The following is a 14298-nucleotide window of genomic DNA, read 5'->3' as shown; positions in this document are numbered from 1 at the left end:
CCAGGATTGAAATCTGAGGCCATCGACTAAAACCTGAGGCCGGCCACTGTGACACATCTCACTGGATTCCTTGTCTGTGGGAAGGCTGTGGAAAGCCCAGGTAAGATCCCCAACTGTTAGAAAAGGATGGAGACTGCCTTCTACTTTCTGTGTTGCTAAAGCAAGTCCTCTCTTAGAAAGAATAACTCTCCATACTGTAGGAGGTGTGTGTGTGTGTGAGAGAGAGAGAGAGAGACAGACAGACAGACAGACAGACAGACAGACAGACGTATGCACGCACGCATATATGTGGAGGTGAGGTAGACATCGATCGTCTTCCTCTGTCACTCACTGAACCCAGCACTCAGCGATTCAGGTTGACTGATGGCCAGTCAGCCTAGCATCTGCATATCTCCTCTTTCCCAATGCTGGTAATCTGAGCTCAGATCCTCACACTTAGACAGCAAACACTTTGGCAAGGGAGCTACCTTCTAGCTTCCCATATAATAATGTTATTCTAGGAAAATGTCTGGAAGTTACAAAGTCATATACATTACTCAAGACATGCACCATGGCTGGAATACAGCTCAGTGGTAGAGCACCTGTCTGACATGCATGAGGCCCAAGTTCAATTTCCAGCACTGGAAAAGAAGACATGATTGTTCCATAATCTGTACCAGCTACAAGAATCCACTGAGCACCTGAGATCTAGCTAGTGTAAATGGAGACAAGCTGCCAGGGGGAGCCATACACTGGATTTCAAGGATGGCACCACAAAATGCAAAGCATCCCCATAAGTTTTTATACGGGCTCAGTGTTAAAACAGCAATATATTACATTATCTCTAAACTTGTAACTTACTTCTCTTTATTCTTCACAAGCGTGGCAAGTGCCCAAGCAAGTACCTCATGAGGAAAGTTGGGAATTTGCTACCTAATCTATTATGGGGAAGTCCATCAGAACTCTACTCATAAGCAACAAATTGGACCCTTAATGATGAGGCTGTGCTAGGAAAAGCAGGTTTGTTCTAAATTAAAAAAAAAAAATTGTTTAGCCATTGTTTCTACTTTTTCACATTTACTATTCATTTTGTGGGGGACACAGCACATATGTGGAGGTCAGAGAACTCCTAACATGACCCTCCTGCCACATGGGTCTCACAGATCAGTTCAAATTCAAGCTGTCAGGCTTGGTGGCGAGGGTCTTAACTTACTGAACCTTCTTACTCTCACTGTAAGTCTTTTAGGTGGACAAGACCCCAGTCGATAGGGTAGGCTGGCTTTGAACACCTGACTCTCTCACTTTATTATCTTCCTGAGTACCAAGAACATAGGCACTCCACCATGCCCAACAGCCATGTATTTTTCACAATTTAATTATTAACAATTACCTCCAAGACCTTGGCTTTTTATTTTGGAGACAGGGTCTTGCCACATAACCCAGGCTAGTCTCAAATTCAGTGTCCATTCCATCCCATCATGGGCCACCCCCACCCCACCCCGTCCTCAACCTTGAATTTTCCGTTATCTTTCCATGTTTTTCCTATGGCTTTTAGAATGTTTCAGCCAAATATCCCATCTTCACATAACCATGTAGAAGCTGGTATACAAATGCTTTGCTGTATCCTGGACATTTTCCACAGCACCTTTCAGTTTCCATGATTTTGACTTTATTCTACTTGTATGCATCTTATGTACTACCCTTCTGTCTAGGATATTAAAAGAAGAGAAAACTGGAAAGACTCTGGTCAATACCAGCAGCACATCACAGAGCAGCAGCTCACTTATGGGCCACTGACCCACCCAGATAAAACCTAAAGCCAAATTTTACCCATTGGAGTGTTGCTTCGAGGGGAGGAGGGCAACGTCACGTGTCTCCGCTTGTTCCTGGGCCTTAGGACTCGAATCAGAGCTTGTTTACAGGAGAAGCTCACAGCAGGGTCCTAGGTTTGAAAGGAAGGTGTCAAGCTTAGGCATTCCACTGTCAGACAGGACTCCATCTTCAGAGTTCTCTCGCCAACGCCTGACACAAGGGAGAAGCCTGTCTACTTTCACCTGTGTCCTGAAAATGCAGCAGGATGGAGCAGACCAGCCTCTCCAGACCTGGCACAGTTAGACCTTCACCAGCTGCCTGTCTTTTACCTGTTGGGGTCAGTCTGCAAGGCCACTGGACCCTGAAGCCACTTTGGCTCTCTCCAAATGAGCTCTACCTTATCATCACACAAGCAAGCTCTCTCGCCTTCCTCTCTGCTCCACACTATAAGCAGCCTTGTAACACTCATCTTCTAGAACAGGCACACTACACAGCCTTCGCACAGTCATGGAACTGAGACTTACTCAACATTCTCTCTACAGCAGGTTCCAGACTACAAATGGGAAGAAATCACTGAACAGGGAGCAAGTCCTCCCTTCCCAGACTTCGTCTCTACAGCGTTGATGTATTTGCGATTGCTGATTCCCATCACATTTTTAAAAGATTTACTTTATGTGCGTGAGTGTTTTGTTTGCATGGTAGGTCTGTGCACCACCCCATACAGGGCCCAAGCAGGCAAGAACAGAGTGTCAGAAACCCTGGAACTGGAGTTTCAGCAGTTGTTACTTCCTATGTGCTTGCTAGGAATGGAACCCAAGTCTTCTGGAAGAGCAACCAGTGCTGTTAACCACTGAACCACCTCTTCAGCCCAGCCCCTCAGACTTTAAGTCTACTTTCTTTCATTCTTTCAGGTCAGTGCTCATTAGGCCATTTTCCACACACTCCCAGGCTGACCAGAGGCATCTGGGGCTGTGTTGATACGTACAGGACACAGCAGCATCTGCATGTAGATCTTGGATGCTGTGTTGATACAGTCCAGCTCGCAGGTACAATAACCGTGGATAATGTCTACCAACGCATTAACCGTAGCTTCAATATGAGTAAGGCCTAAATGGGAGAAAAGATCACCTGAAAATATGTTGACAAAAAACAACTCTAGACCCTTGAGAGCCTGAGACGGAAGCACAGATCTCAGCACCACCTAGAGGGTGTCGAGACAACAATAGGCAAACACACAGCAAAGCAAACCCACGACACTGTAGTGCAGCCTATCAGCTGTAGCTGGAGTGTTTTCATTAAGTCTTTCAATTCGCTAAGTGTCCTTAGAAGCCCTTGCAGAACCTGAACCAGAGAAGCAGGAATCACTGTGGACAGCCATGGACAAGGCGGGGAAACTTGAGGTGGGCAGATAATACCACCTCCCCTGTATTCCCCAAACCTGTTGACAAAGCTGGTCTCTTGACAGGCCAATTGGCATCTACTCTCCTCTCTGGCTGAGGGGTCGTCAGGAGTGTGACCCATGAGAGGACTAAGGCAACAGCAGCCTGGAAATGAGTGAAAACACTTTCCTGGCTGGTTCCACACTACTTCTAAACTGACTCTCAACCAAGTCTTTCAGATACATTGTTTTAAAATATCAACTACATAGCCATCGTCGTCGTTGTTGTCATTGTCATAGTCACCCCACCCCACCCCCAAGGCCCCATGTGAACTAGACAATCCCACATGAAGGAAGCATTTTCACTTACACACACACACACACACACACCATACCACACTGCACTGCTAGTTCCCAAGGGCAGCAATACACTGAGCTCACAGACATGTCTCTGTGCTTATATGGAGGAAAAGGTCACTGTGCTGAAGAGCTTATACCTACTTCACTGTATCAAGATCCAAATACCCCTGCTAACGTGATACCTGGCAGGCAGGCAGGTGCCAGGAAGGCATTCTTGGGCTTAGATGCATGGAGTTTCCAGAAGTGGTTTACAAGCTGAGTGATGAAACTACAGCCGTCTCCTTCCTGCTTCTGCGGCTCTTTCCCCTCATCTGCTCCTTCTATGCAGGAAAAAGGAAATTGTTAACGATGGTAAATCTAAGACAGAATTCAATTTGTTTTAAGGTTAACTCAGGTCAAGGAAGCTTGCCTGCGGAGGGAGTTTCAAGTGGGGCCCCAATCAATATGCCAACTATCCCTAGATTCCAGCAGGCACATCTGGGAGAAAAACAGTCTGGGAAAGGAACATCACAGAAAACATTGTGTGTTAGAGTTAGGTAGAGAGGGGAGCATTCAGGATCTTTACAGCAGAGTCAAAGATGCCTGTTCCAACTGCTAGACTAAACCTAGGGGAACATCTGAGATTCCTCTAGAATGATTCTAGGATTGCACTGTTAGGAGAACAAACAGGAAGGCAATGGCATAAAGGCACACGCAGGTGATGGGGACTGCAGACGCAGCAACAAGCTCTTTTTAGTAATGGCAAATCAGGCTTGGCACCAAGCCCCAGGCAGCCGATGTGAGGAGACGATGGCAGAAGCCGAGAGGGAAGGCCCTGAACACACTGAGCGTGCTCTGCTCTGCGGCCAGAGCCATGCAGCAGCATGCAGCACCCGGCCTGCAGGTACCAAGGAAAGCCAAGCTTGGCTTCACCCAAGGGCCTGACCTTCACCTTCTGCATCCCTCCACAAAGTGAGTTAACACAAGAAACTCCCAGTCCCTGCCACTGTCTGGTGTGGCACCAGGCTGGAACTATGCTTAGCTTCGCCCATCACAACCTCACAACAGACCAGCTGAGGTTCCCAACACTAACTAAATTCAACAAGGGTCAATTTAGTTAAAATGACAAAGTTTAAACAAAACAAACAAATAAGCAAACAAACAAGCAAAGGGGGAACAACGTTGTCAGAGACACCAAGAATAGGAAGAGCATGACAGAGAAGCAAAGAGGTTCAATGAGCGGGTGTCAGGACCACGGCCACGAAAGGCCAAGTTCACCTGTTTCCATCTGGGGCAGCTTTGACTCGGTGAAGTGCACAAGGTTGTTAGGGCGTGTGACGGCAATGGAGCGAGCTGTGATCACCAGGCGCTGGAACACCTCGGGGTCCAAGTCCTTGCCTTCTTTGCTGGATGTGTTGAGACACTGCACAGCTTTGCTCAACAAGGCCTGGTCCTGTAAAACAGTCAGGTCGCAGAAAGTCAAGCATAGGCAAAGGCAGGGCATTAAAGCACATACAGGCTGCTTACTGCTCTCAAGAACTGCCAAACAGCTATCAAAACCAATCTGCAGGCTTCCCAGCGCTCAACTGTCTTAACTGATACAAAATGGTCTTTTAAGTCACCAGCCACTAACAGTCTCACAGTCTAACAGAAAGCTAGCACCCACTCAGTCAACAGAACTACAGCAGCCAACCGCTTCCTTTGACACTCATCCACCCTTCAGTAGGTCCTTTACCCAAGGATAATGCTTTCCTTAGCAAGCTGAACTCATTCCTTGCTATTAAGAGACAGATAGGCCTGACAGTGCCCCCAGCACCTTTCTTCCTATTAGTCTGAACCATCATGTTTCTCATGATGCCACGTGGCCCAGCTTACCTCCTCTTGCAGATACTGGCTTTTGCAGGAGAACCTCTGGGCCCAACAATAACCCCCCACTCAACAACCACCTGCCACACATGTAGGCCTGCCACCCCAGGCCACAGCTGAGGGCTTGGAACACCAGCACATCAGCCACACCTATGGCACAGTCCTGACCCTCACTATCTCTCACAAGAATTAGCTGCCCTCGCTCACTCTCTTTTTCAAGACTTGCTGATCCTGCTAAGAGGGACAGAAAGCTAAAGCAACATCCAGTGGCCCACTAGATGGCTTTCTCAGTCTAGGGTAGCATCCATACATCTCAGAAGAACCCTGGGAGTCTAATCTCAGTGTGAGCTTTCCGCCTGCCTACTCCATTAGGCCCTTACTTTATAGACGGAGAGTCAACTTATTCAATATCCGTCATTCAGGACAGTGTCCCTTTCTACATAAGTCTCCCAGGAAGGGAGCGGTTACCTTATGGCTGTGGTAGGCCGAGCGGCTGCTGTGCAGACTGGCCAGGAGGCTCTTTGATTGCTGCTGGACACTGGCAGGCGCTGGCAGGGAGAGCAACAAAGTGGCTAGCTCCTGAGCGGCATGCTTGTTTCTCTCCTGACAGAAAGGACAGCAGGGTTATCACTCGGCATCTCAAGGCACCACAGAATGCTCTCTATCTGCCCTTCCCTCCTGCCTTCCAGGCCAGCAGAGCTAGGTTACCCACCACTGACTACAAAGAGCAGAAAAAGAGTGAGTATTTCTAAACTTCAACCCTCCTACGGCACAGGTGCAGCAGCTCAGGGATGCTTCGCACATCAAGACTGTGCCATCAGGATTCTTCAGCTCCAAGGCAGCAGGCCGCAGTCAACAACCCTACTTCCTGTCGCTTCAGAAAGCTCCCGTGCGCTTTGAAGAAATAACTTGCCTTCTCAATGATTGGGCCAACAGCAAAGCAGCTTTCCAGGGCTTCCAAAGAACTCACAACCAGCCTGGGGAGACAGAAAGCCTGGCTTGAGTACAAGCACTGTTCTCTCTGCCTCGTGTCAGCCCGGCAAGCTGTAGTTGTGAGGACCTTGGGGACAGCTACCGAATGCCAAATATAAAAATCAAAGCACAATAAGACCTGCCACAGGCGCCGTGCATATCGCTGCCTGTGTCACAGGCCAGAAGAAACCTGGCTCCTGCTCGGAGATCAACCTGGGGCCATGTTCATAATCCACCACTCAAAGACGGCGGGGCTTTTCTTCCTCAAAGAGGATAAATGTGCTTCCTTCTGCTGCCTGTGGCAGGGATCCTGAGGTGGGCTTAAGTCTCGATGCAGCAGTGCCCAAAGCTCAGGTGCTCAGAGATCAGTGGGCAAAGGGAGGCACAAGGGAGATGTTAAAGCCATCTGTTTACACTGGCAATGTTAAGGTCTGCTTACACAGCCAGGAAAATGCACACAGGCACTCCCTACGGGCTCTCAGTACAGGAGCAAACAAACTATTTTTAGATGCATGCCACTGGAACATTCAAAGGATAGAACAAAGCATATTTAGAACATGGAACTTCTCCATTAGGGAAGAAGCAGGAAGTCTAGCCATTAACCAGTATCTATCAGATAACATGCTCTGGGCTTAATGCTGTGAATTTAAGTGGCATAGTAAATGACCAACATCCTGACAGCTGGGATCTAAACAGGAAAGGAAAGCACTGAGAAAATAGCCAGAGTGAAAAGGGGGCAGGGGAAAGGGGGGCACCAAGGGAAGACAGAGGAGGCGTAGGACAAAGGGAAGTGGAACAGGCGCCGGGGCTTATGAACCGGCAGGGGCATTTTACCCCTCTACCCCATCCTTTCACATCCGTGTACAAAATGTGCAGCAAGGATGGATTCAGGAGGACAGAGCCAAGAGGTTGATGTGGCCAACACCAAGGGTGCGCTCACGGTCCAGGGTAGCCTCTGGTTTACACATGGAGAGCTCTGCAGCCATGCAATGACCAGAACAGAAAGTAGCAGGACTCGGAACAAAAGCAAATCAGCGCAAAGCCACAATGCGGACGCTGCTCTCTGACACACACGCACTCGTGCAGAGAAAAGAAACAGGGCATACTAACCGATCCAGCTTGGTTAGGGACTCAGTTTCAGAACTTGGGGGAGAAGCAAAGGGAAAAAAAAGGAAAAAAATGTGAAGCTCAGAGAAACCTAGAAACACATCCTAAGCAAACGATATATGAATGGGGGCAGGGAGAAAGGCAGAAGTCGGGAGGCTGCTGGTGGGGTGCAGTGACTCCAAGCACGGCTATCTCAGGGCTTACAATGTAAGAAGCTCACTCTTACATCAGGACCTGCTTCATCTACCATGGCAAACCAGCAGCCAGCTAGCACAAAGAAGCCAAGCAAGTGCTTCCGAATGCCACCGTAGGGAGGTCTAAGGGCACTGCACTTTCCTGTAAGACGCTGCCGCAGCCTCTCTTGCTGGCACTGTTACTACCACAGAGTAGCAACTTCCACAGAGAAAGACGAGAAGACGATACAATTGGCATAGATGGAGGATGCTTGCTATTGTTTCAGTCTGGATCCTTATCTAGATAGAGCATGGCTGTAGGCACTTTCTAGACCGCAGCCTGTGGCTATTCCTATCGCTTAAGGAACATTACGTAAATGACCAAGCTTCTGCCTGGACAGAGATCCACCATCAGACACCTCTGAGTCCATTTCCTAGGCTCTGTGTGCACATTAGGGAGAAACTGAATGTTCCAGGGACTGAGAATTTGACAATCACAGAGTAGCTTGGGAGACTCCAGACACAGAGGAGACTCTGCAGACAGTGCAAATGATGAAGAACCAAACCCTGCCAACACGGGTACCTCTCCAGGACAGTGCCACTGGTTGTGGCAGGGGCGGCTGAGTCACTCTCTCCAGTGCCATTGCTCTGGTTCAGGTTAGGAGGGCAGATGTTGCTGACTGAGGCAGAAGGGAAGTCTTCTGGGGGCTCATCAGGCCAGCCAAACTGCTCTTTAGTCTTGCCATAAATTTTTACAGCATCTATCATGGTGACACCAGCTGGATCCACGGAGGCACCGACTGCAATAATCAAGAGAAGCCTTTCTTTAGGAAGCATATTTTCTAAGAGCTCACAGAACCCTTCCGAGGCAAGGCACAGAGCAGTCAGGTACAGGTGCAAATCACATCTGCCTCAGAGACTCTGAGAGCCATGTCTGCTGAGACCCTTGTGGTAGAGCCACTGCTGAATACACAGGATGGTTGGGTGGAACATAGTTTGATGTCTATGGGAGAGACCCTAGCCATCACTGTAAGGATCCTCTGGTGCCCACTTGTATTCTATCTCCCAGCTCCTATTCCCAACGACCGCTAGGCACTTTCCTTGTTTGGAGTACAGGTCATCCCCATCCACATAAACAGAAACTGTATCTCGGAGAAAGGACTTCAGCTAAGTGGCCAGTATTGACAAAGAACACACAGGCTCAGTAACGTGAAGAAAGCCTGGAGCCAGCAATTTAGCTCACTTAGCAGACTGCTGGCTGGGTTCCAACCTTAACATCACATAAACTGGCATTGTGACACATGCCTCTAATTCTAGAACTCAGGAGGCAGAGGGAGAAAGATCAGAAGTTCAAGGTCAGCCTCAGCTATACAATGAGTTCAAGAACAGCTTAAGATATATAAGACCCTGTCTATGAATGAATGAATGAATGAATGAATGAATGAATGAATGAATGAAAGAAATGCAAACGGCTTTGAGCCAGGGATACAGCTCATGATAGGGCACATCCTCCTGATTTCATCCATCAGCCTTGCCTCCTCTGACATGGAAGACTCCATTGATGAAGCTAAGGCAGCACCAGGAGAACAGCTAGCTGTGCCTGCCTCTCTCTACAACATACCTATTCTTTTTAACAGGCCTAATGGCACTGACCTGTAACCCAGAGACTCGGAAAGCTAAGGTAGGAGGAACCCCAAGTTTAACGCCTGTTTGGCTTATACAATGGGAAACGGTTTCAAAACTTAAAAAAAAAAAAAAAAGATAGCTGGTGATATAGCTCAGTGGTGAGAGCATTTGCCTAACATGCAAAAGTCCTGGGTTCAATTCCCAGTACCATAGAAAGGAAACAAAGCTGTCTCCTTTCCCGGCAGCCTGCCTCTTACACCTCTAATGAGGGAGACTAGGTCCATCAGGGAATCCCTGCCTAGCAGTAGAGGGCCACCTGGTGGTCATCTGTTGTAGCCCCATGAGACGGCTCCAGTCTGGCCGTGCTGGCTGACTCACTGAAGAGGCTCAGCTTCCGGTCGGCCTGCAGGGCCTCCTCTCTGGTGAAGGGGAAGTCAAACCAGCGGGAGCGGCTCAGGTTCAGCTGCATGGTCCTGCCGAAGATCTCGATGTAGGACGGGGCCCGCTCGATGGCCTGCGTCCCAATCTGGATCCGCATGCCCGTCATCACCATGGTGCTGCTGTTGTTACTGATCTCGATGGTGAAGCCGCCAGGCTGCGGGGAAAGAGCACACAGTCAGAGAATCTCCAGGGTCCTTCCTCCCACATCCCCTCAATGGCTGCCTGGGTAAGACCTAACTTCTTTGAACTCCATCCTAATCGTGTCATAGATATGAGAGGGAGAATGCTAGGCTCCTCCCCGGAGCTCAAACTATCAAATGGTGCCCTGTACTCAATAACCCTTCTAACAGCCTGGGGGACTCAAGACCTTCAGCATATGAAAGAAGGTTGATTTATTCAAGGATCATTTGACCAGAAGTGAGCAATTTCAAATACATATTCTATGTCTGATTCTAAAGGAAGCTGTGAAGCCAGCCCGACCCCTCAATGATGGGAGTCCTTGCCTTGCATGTGCAAGGCTCTGGATTCAAGCCTCATACTGAGGAGATGGGCACAACTTGTTCAACAACGCTGCTCACAAGAGTGCCACCCACAAAGTGAGCCAGCCCCGTGTGCTGCTCACCTTGGTGTTAGCCACGTACATGCCAGTGGAGTTCAGCCTGTGCTTTATCTGCTGTGCATTGTAGACTTGCAAGAGGTCATTACCGCCAAACTCCACATCTGTTAGCTGCTGGTTGTGTTCAAAAAAGTCAATGGGGAAGGTGACCTGGCTGGATGTGCGGGCTGCTGTGGGAACAGTACCAGATTGCCACAGAGCATTAATGTGTAGTCTCAGCACTTCTGATCCCACTCCGAGGCTCAAGACTAAGCCCCTGCTGACACACTACCCTAATCAAACGGGACTCCATCACTGCCCATCACAATGATTACTCAAGGTCAACTCTCCAGCATACCATCCCTAACCATATATACATACAAACACACACACACACATATATACATACATATATATACACACACACACACACATACATAGATATAGATATATAACCTGCTATCTGTATGGACTGTACAGCTTATAACAACAGTATCTATTTCTTTACAGTACAATAAGCTACATCCTCATCTCAAAACACAGAAGCTCTAGAACAAATTTAAGGAAATGTGATGAGGCCTGCACTATATTGCACTTAGCCAGGACCATCCCTAAAAAGTGTGCTTCCTATTCTTCAGAGTCCTTTCCTAGCCAGCAGCAGAACCTTTGATGTCCACACTACTCTGCTGGAAACTGCTCAGCTGAAGGGATCTACCCTCAGCTAGATCAAATGCATGGGGAACCCACCTCCCCTAACCCCAAAGAAAAGCTAAAGCTGAAGATAACATTCTTTATGGGATACCAAGAACTGCTGCCTCAAAGTGCGCAGTGGTTGCCACATGGGCCTATTTAAGAAAATTGGTTAGGACTGACGTCTGACCTCATCAAGTACAAAGGCAGGAAAGCCAGCTGTAACCAGCACAGGGCCTACTCTGTCACTGTCTAGGAGACTGCTGAGCCCATGCCCATGGGGTTCTGGTGGGGGCCTTACTGATGGTAGCTGTTTTGCGCTTCCGCACAGGTTTCATGATGCTGATGACACTGCTGGGCTGCAGAGACGGCTGGAGCCAGTAAGAGGTGTTCTCTACATTGGCCATGTAAATCCGCAGGCTGCCGTCCTCGCACAGCAGGATCATGGTTGTACGTTGCTGCTCATTGCAGGCAGTGTGCCTAATGGCAACCATGTCTTGGATCTAGGAGGAGAGGACAAGGGGGAGGGAGGAAATTAGTTCTCACACACGTGGCTCAGGAGCCACAGAGAAAGGTGGTAAAACCTCAGGCTCCACAGAGGGCCCACATACAAAAGGCAGCAAAGGCAGCAGCTTTCGCCTGTTTCTTGAGATGGGGGCTCTACATGGAGCTTAGGCTGGCCTCCAAACTCAAGCCTCCTGCTTCAGCCTAGAATTATGGACTTGTGCCACCATACAGAGATGGCAGAGATCCTTAGGTGAGGAACCCTGGGAAGAGGGCGCTGACCTTTGCTTTGGCGGGAAGAGTCTTAATCTCCTGGATGAGGAAAGTGCCTGGCTTCACCATGACCACCAGAGGCACGCCAGTAGTCTGCTGAACACAACACACCAAGCCAGGGTGGTTCATCACCTCGGACCACTGGCAAAGGGCAGGAGAAGTCTTACTGCCACCATTGGAGCTGCAGACACCAAAAGTGGATACAGTGTCACTCCCCATTGTCTGGTTCTTTCTTTAAAAGACTGTCCTAGCACAGCAGAGCCAGCCCCAAGGGCACGAGCGAGGGGTACATGCCCCCCTCCCCAGCCCACCCCCAGCCCCCACCCCTGGCTTCCTCCTCACTGCCTGTCACCTGGGCAGCACAGTAGAGCTAGAACCATCCCAGCATGAGAGAGCAGGAAAGCTGGCTCTGTCTCTTGCAGGCTACAGCATTGGTGAGCTAGCCTGGGGCATTGCTAGTGAACTTGCCCCTTGTGGTGTGGGTGTAGCTGAACTGGCATTCTGACCAACCCAGCTACTACCCAGGCCCAGATGCAGGGCTTTGAGTTGGCCCACCCCAACATTTCCCCCACCTATGAACTACTAGAGTGTGTGAAGGGGCTGCCCCTGAGATCCAAAGCTGCAGGACTTCTGAGACATAGCACAGGGTAACAACAGGCGATCCGAGAGGAGCGCCTGTGAGAGGAGTGCAGCACTCATGGTGGAGCCAGAGGTCTCAGGAGGCAGAGCAATGACTCATTGCAATGACCATTTGCAAGTAAAGATGTGTGGACAAAAGAGTGACTATGCGACACTGAGTTGTTGATTTTGTTACTGTTGTTTTGTTTTCTTTTAGCGGGGCAGGTTGCAAGGGCAAAGGGCAGATCCAAAGGGGCAGGGAGATGAGTGGGATTGGAGTGTAGGATGTGAAACTTACAAAGAATCAATATAAAGTTAAAAAAACAAAAAATGGAAAACTGTCCTATGTGACTTAAAACAAGCCCTGACTAAGAGTGCAGATATGCCATGGGTTAGTTTACTAAGAGTCAGGTGCATGCTACCATCATTGCAATGTGTGCCTCACTGAAACTTTGCTGCTCAGAACAGGTGACCTTGCAAGTCTATCTACACAAGGCCGTAGAGCTGCATAAGGTGGACGGTAGGTACCCTATGGAAGCTGGCATGTACACGCAGTGTGAGAAGCAGTAGTGGAGAGGAGAGGGGTGAGGATTAGAAGGGAGGGCAGAGAGCTCACTGAGAGAGGGTGTCTGGGAGGCCAGGGAGTGATCGGTCACTCTCACCTTTTGATGTTGATGGGGAAGAGCTGCAACACCTCCAGGGTGCTCCTGCTGACAGTGGCTGCAAAGGACCTGCCCTGACTGTAGCTGAAGAAAAGCATCTGCAACACGTGTGAGTAGTACACAGACACGCCACCGCCTGCCACCTGGCTGTTACTGTCCTGTAGGAGCAAAGACAAGCATGTGCAGGGCTTCACTTACTGGATGGAACCCAGCTCCTGGGGCAGAACTTTAACCCATCGCCAGGCATGAGACCCCTATGAGTGGGCCGCATAATGACGAGCGAGCGTGATACACAGACGTTATAGAAGACTGACCAATAAACGTGCTCACAAAATTCTATGCTATGACAAGTTAAATTTTAGCTAATGGAGTATGGCTTTGACAGGCAGCTTAGAGAAGATAACCCTGACTAAAGTTGCTAATGAAGACATATGCCTCTCCCAGGAAGAACACAACTCTGCCAGGTAGGCAGGATGACCCTGGTGAACAGCCAGCCACCTGGGAAAAGCAGCCCTGACCTGTCTCAGGATAACTGACAATATCCTATACTGTAACTCTCTCCATTTTTCCAAACAAGTAAGCCTTGGGATTTATGTCTCTGTAAAACATGTTTAATTGTTCAATGTGTAACTTGGGGGTATGAAACTATAAGCTAATGGGGACTTCTGTTCAGGCAGGCTATTAGTTTTTTAAGCTAGAGTGACAGCTCAGGACCTGGGTTCAAGTCCCAGAACCACATGGTGCCTCCAGTGCTGGATGCATGTGCACAGACATACATGCAAGCAAACACCCCTACACATAAAATAAAACTGAGAGACACATTTACTCTGTTAACAGATGTGGAGAAGCAAGGACTTTACAGTCCAATTGCCTTAGTGATTTAGTTTTCACTAAGAAGTTAAAAGAAGCAAAGAGCACATCGTGCACATATAAAATAAAAAAGGGTAAGGAAACCAAACGGGACAATAGAAGAGTTTCTCATCATGGAACAGATGGAAGTGACTCTAACCTTCAGGTCCTCGTGATTTATTTCCAGCACATTAGTGACATAGAAGGGGCCCTGCTGGGCACTGCTGGCCTCCTCCATGAGTTGTGTGTACATGTACCCAGCAGAGGACATGATGACAATGATGTTCTTGCCTTCCTCGTTGAAAAGGAAGGTAACGTCTCTTATCTTTGAGCTCGGCAGGAGGAAGTAGAAGGTTGGACTCAAGGCATCAATAGACAGGTCGTAAATCTGCAGGTGACAGGAGGGGAAAGAAG

The 14298-nt window shown here is 48.8% G+C and overlaps 1 protein-coding gene and 1 non-coding gene across 2 annotated transcripts in view; one reads left to right on the top strand and one right to left on the bottom strand.

Annotated features, from left to right (window-relative positions):
- The window catches only part of Ubr4 (ubiquitin protein ligase E3 component n-recognin 4), a 108875-nt gene that overhangs the window by 49563 nt on the left and 45014 nt on the right, over nucleotides 1-14298 (bottom strand). The window contains exons 43-55 of the mRNA NM_001160319.1: nucleotides 14045-14272; nucleotides 13036-13193; nucleotides 11765-11936; nucleotides 11280-11481; nucleotides 10316-10479; nucleotides 9631-9847; nucleotides 8210-8426; nucleotides 6288-6351; nucleotides 5843-5977; nucleotides 4787-4961; nucleotides 3712-3849; nucleotides 2777-2898; nucleotides 1810-1921 (exon numbers count right to left, since the gene is read on the bottom strand). Of these exons, the coding sequence (NP_001153791.1) occupies nucleotides 1810-1921; nucleotides 2777-2898; nucleotides 3712-3849; nucleotides 4787-4961; nucleotides 5843-5977; nucleotides 6288-6351; nucleotides 8210-8426; nucleotides 9631-9847; nucleotides 10316-10479; nucleotides 11280-11481; nucleotides 11765-11936; nucleotides 13036-13193; nucleotides 14045-14272 (2104 nt within the window). The remainder of the gene's footprint in view (nucleotides 1-1809; nucleotides 1922-2776; nucleotides 2899-3711; nucleotides 3850-4786; nucleotides 4962-5842; nucleotides 5978-6287; nucleotides 6352-8209; nucleotides 8427-9630; nucleotides 9848-10315; nucleotides 10480-11279; nucleotides 11482-11764; nucleotides 11937-13035; nucleotides 13194-14044; nucleotides 14273-14298) is intronic.
- On the top strand, nucleotides 9394-9465 carry n-TVaac1. The gene has a single exon. It is a non-coding gene; the product is annotated as a tRNA-Val (tRNA).

This window comes from Mus musculus, chromosome 4 (genome assembly GCF_000001635.26).
Source record: "Mus musculus strain C57BL/6J chromosome 4, GRCm38.p6 C57BL/6J".
NCBI classification, from domain to species: Eukaryota; Metazoa; Chordata; class Mammalia; order Rodentia; family Muridae; genus Mus; species Mus musculus.
Note: the sequence above shows the minus strand (reverse complement) of the source record. Positions and strands in the feature narration are given on the sequence as shown.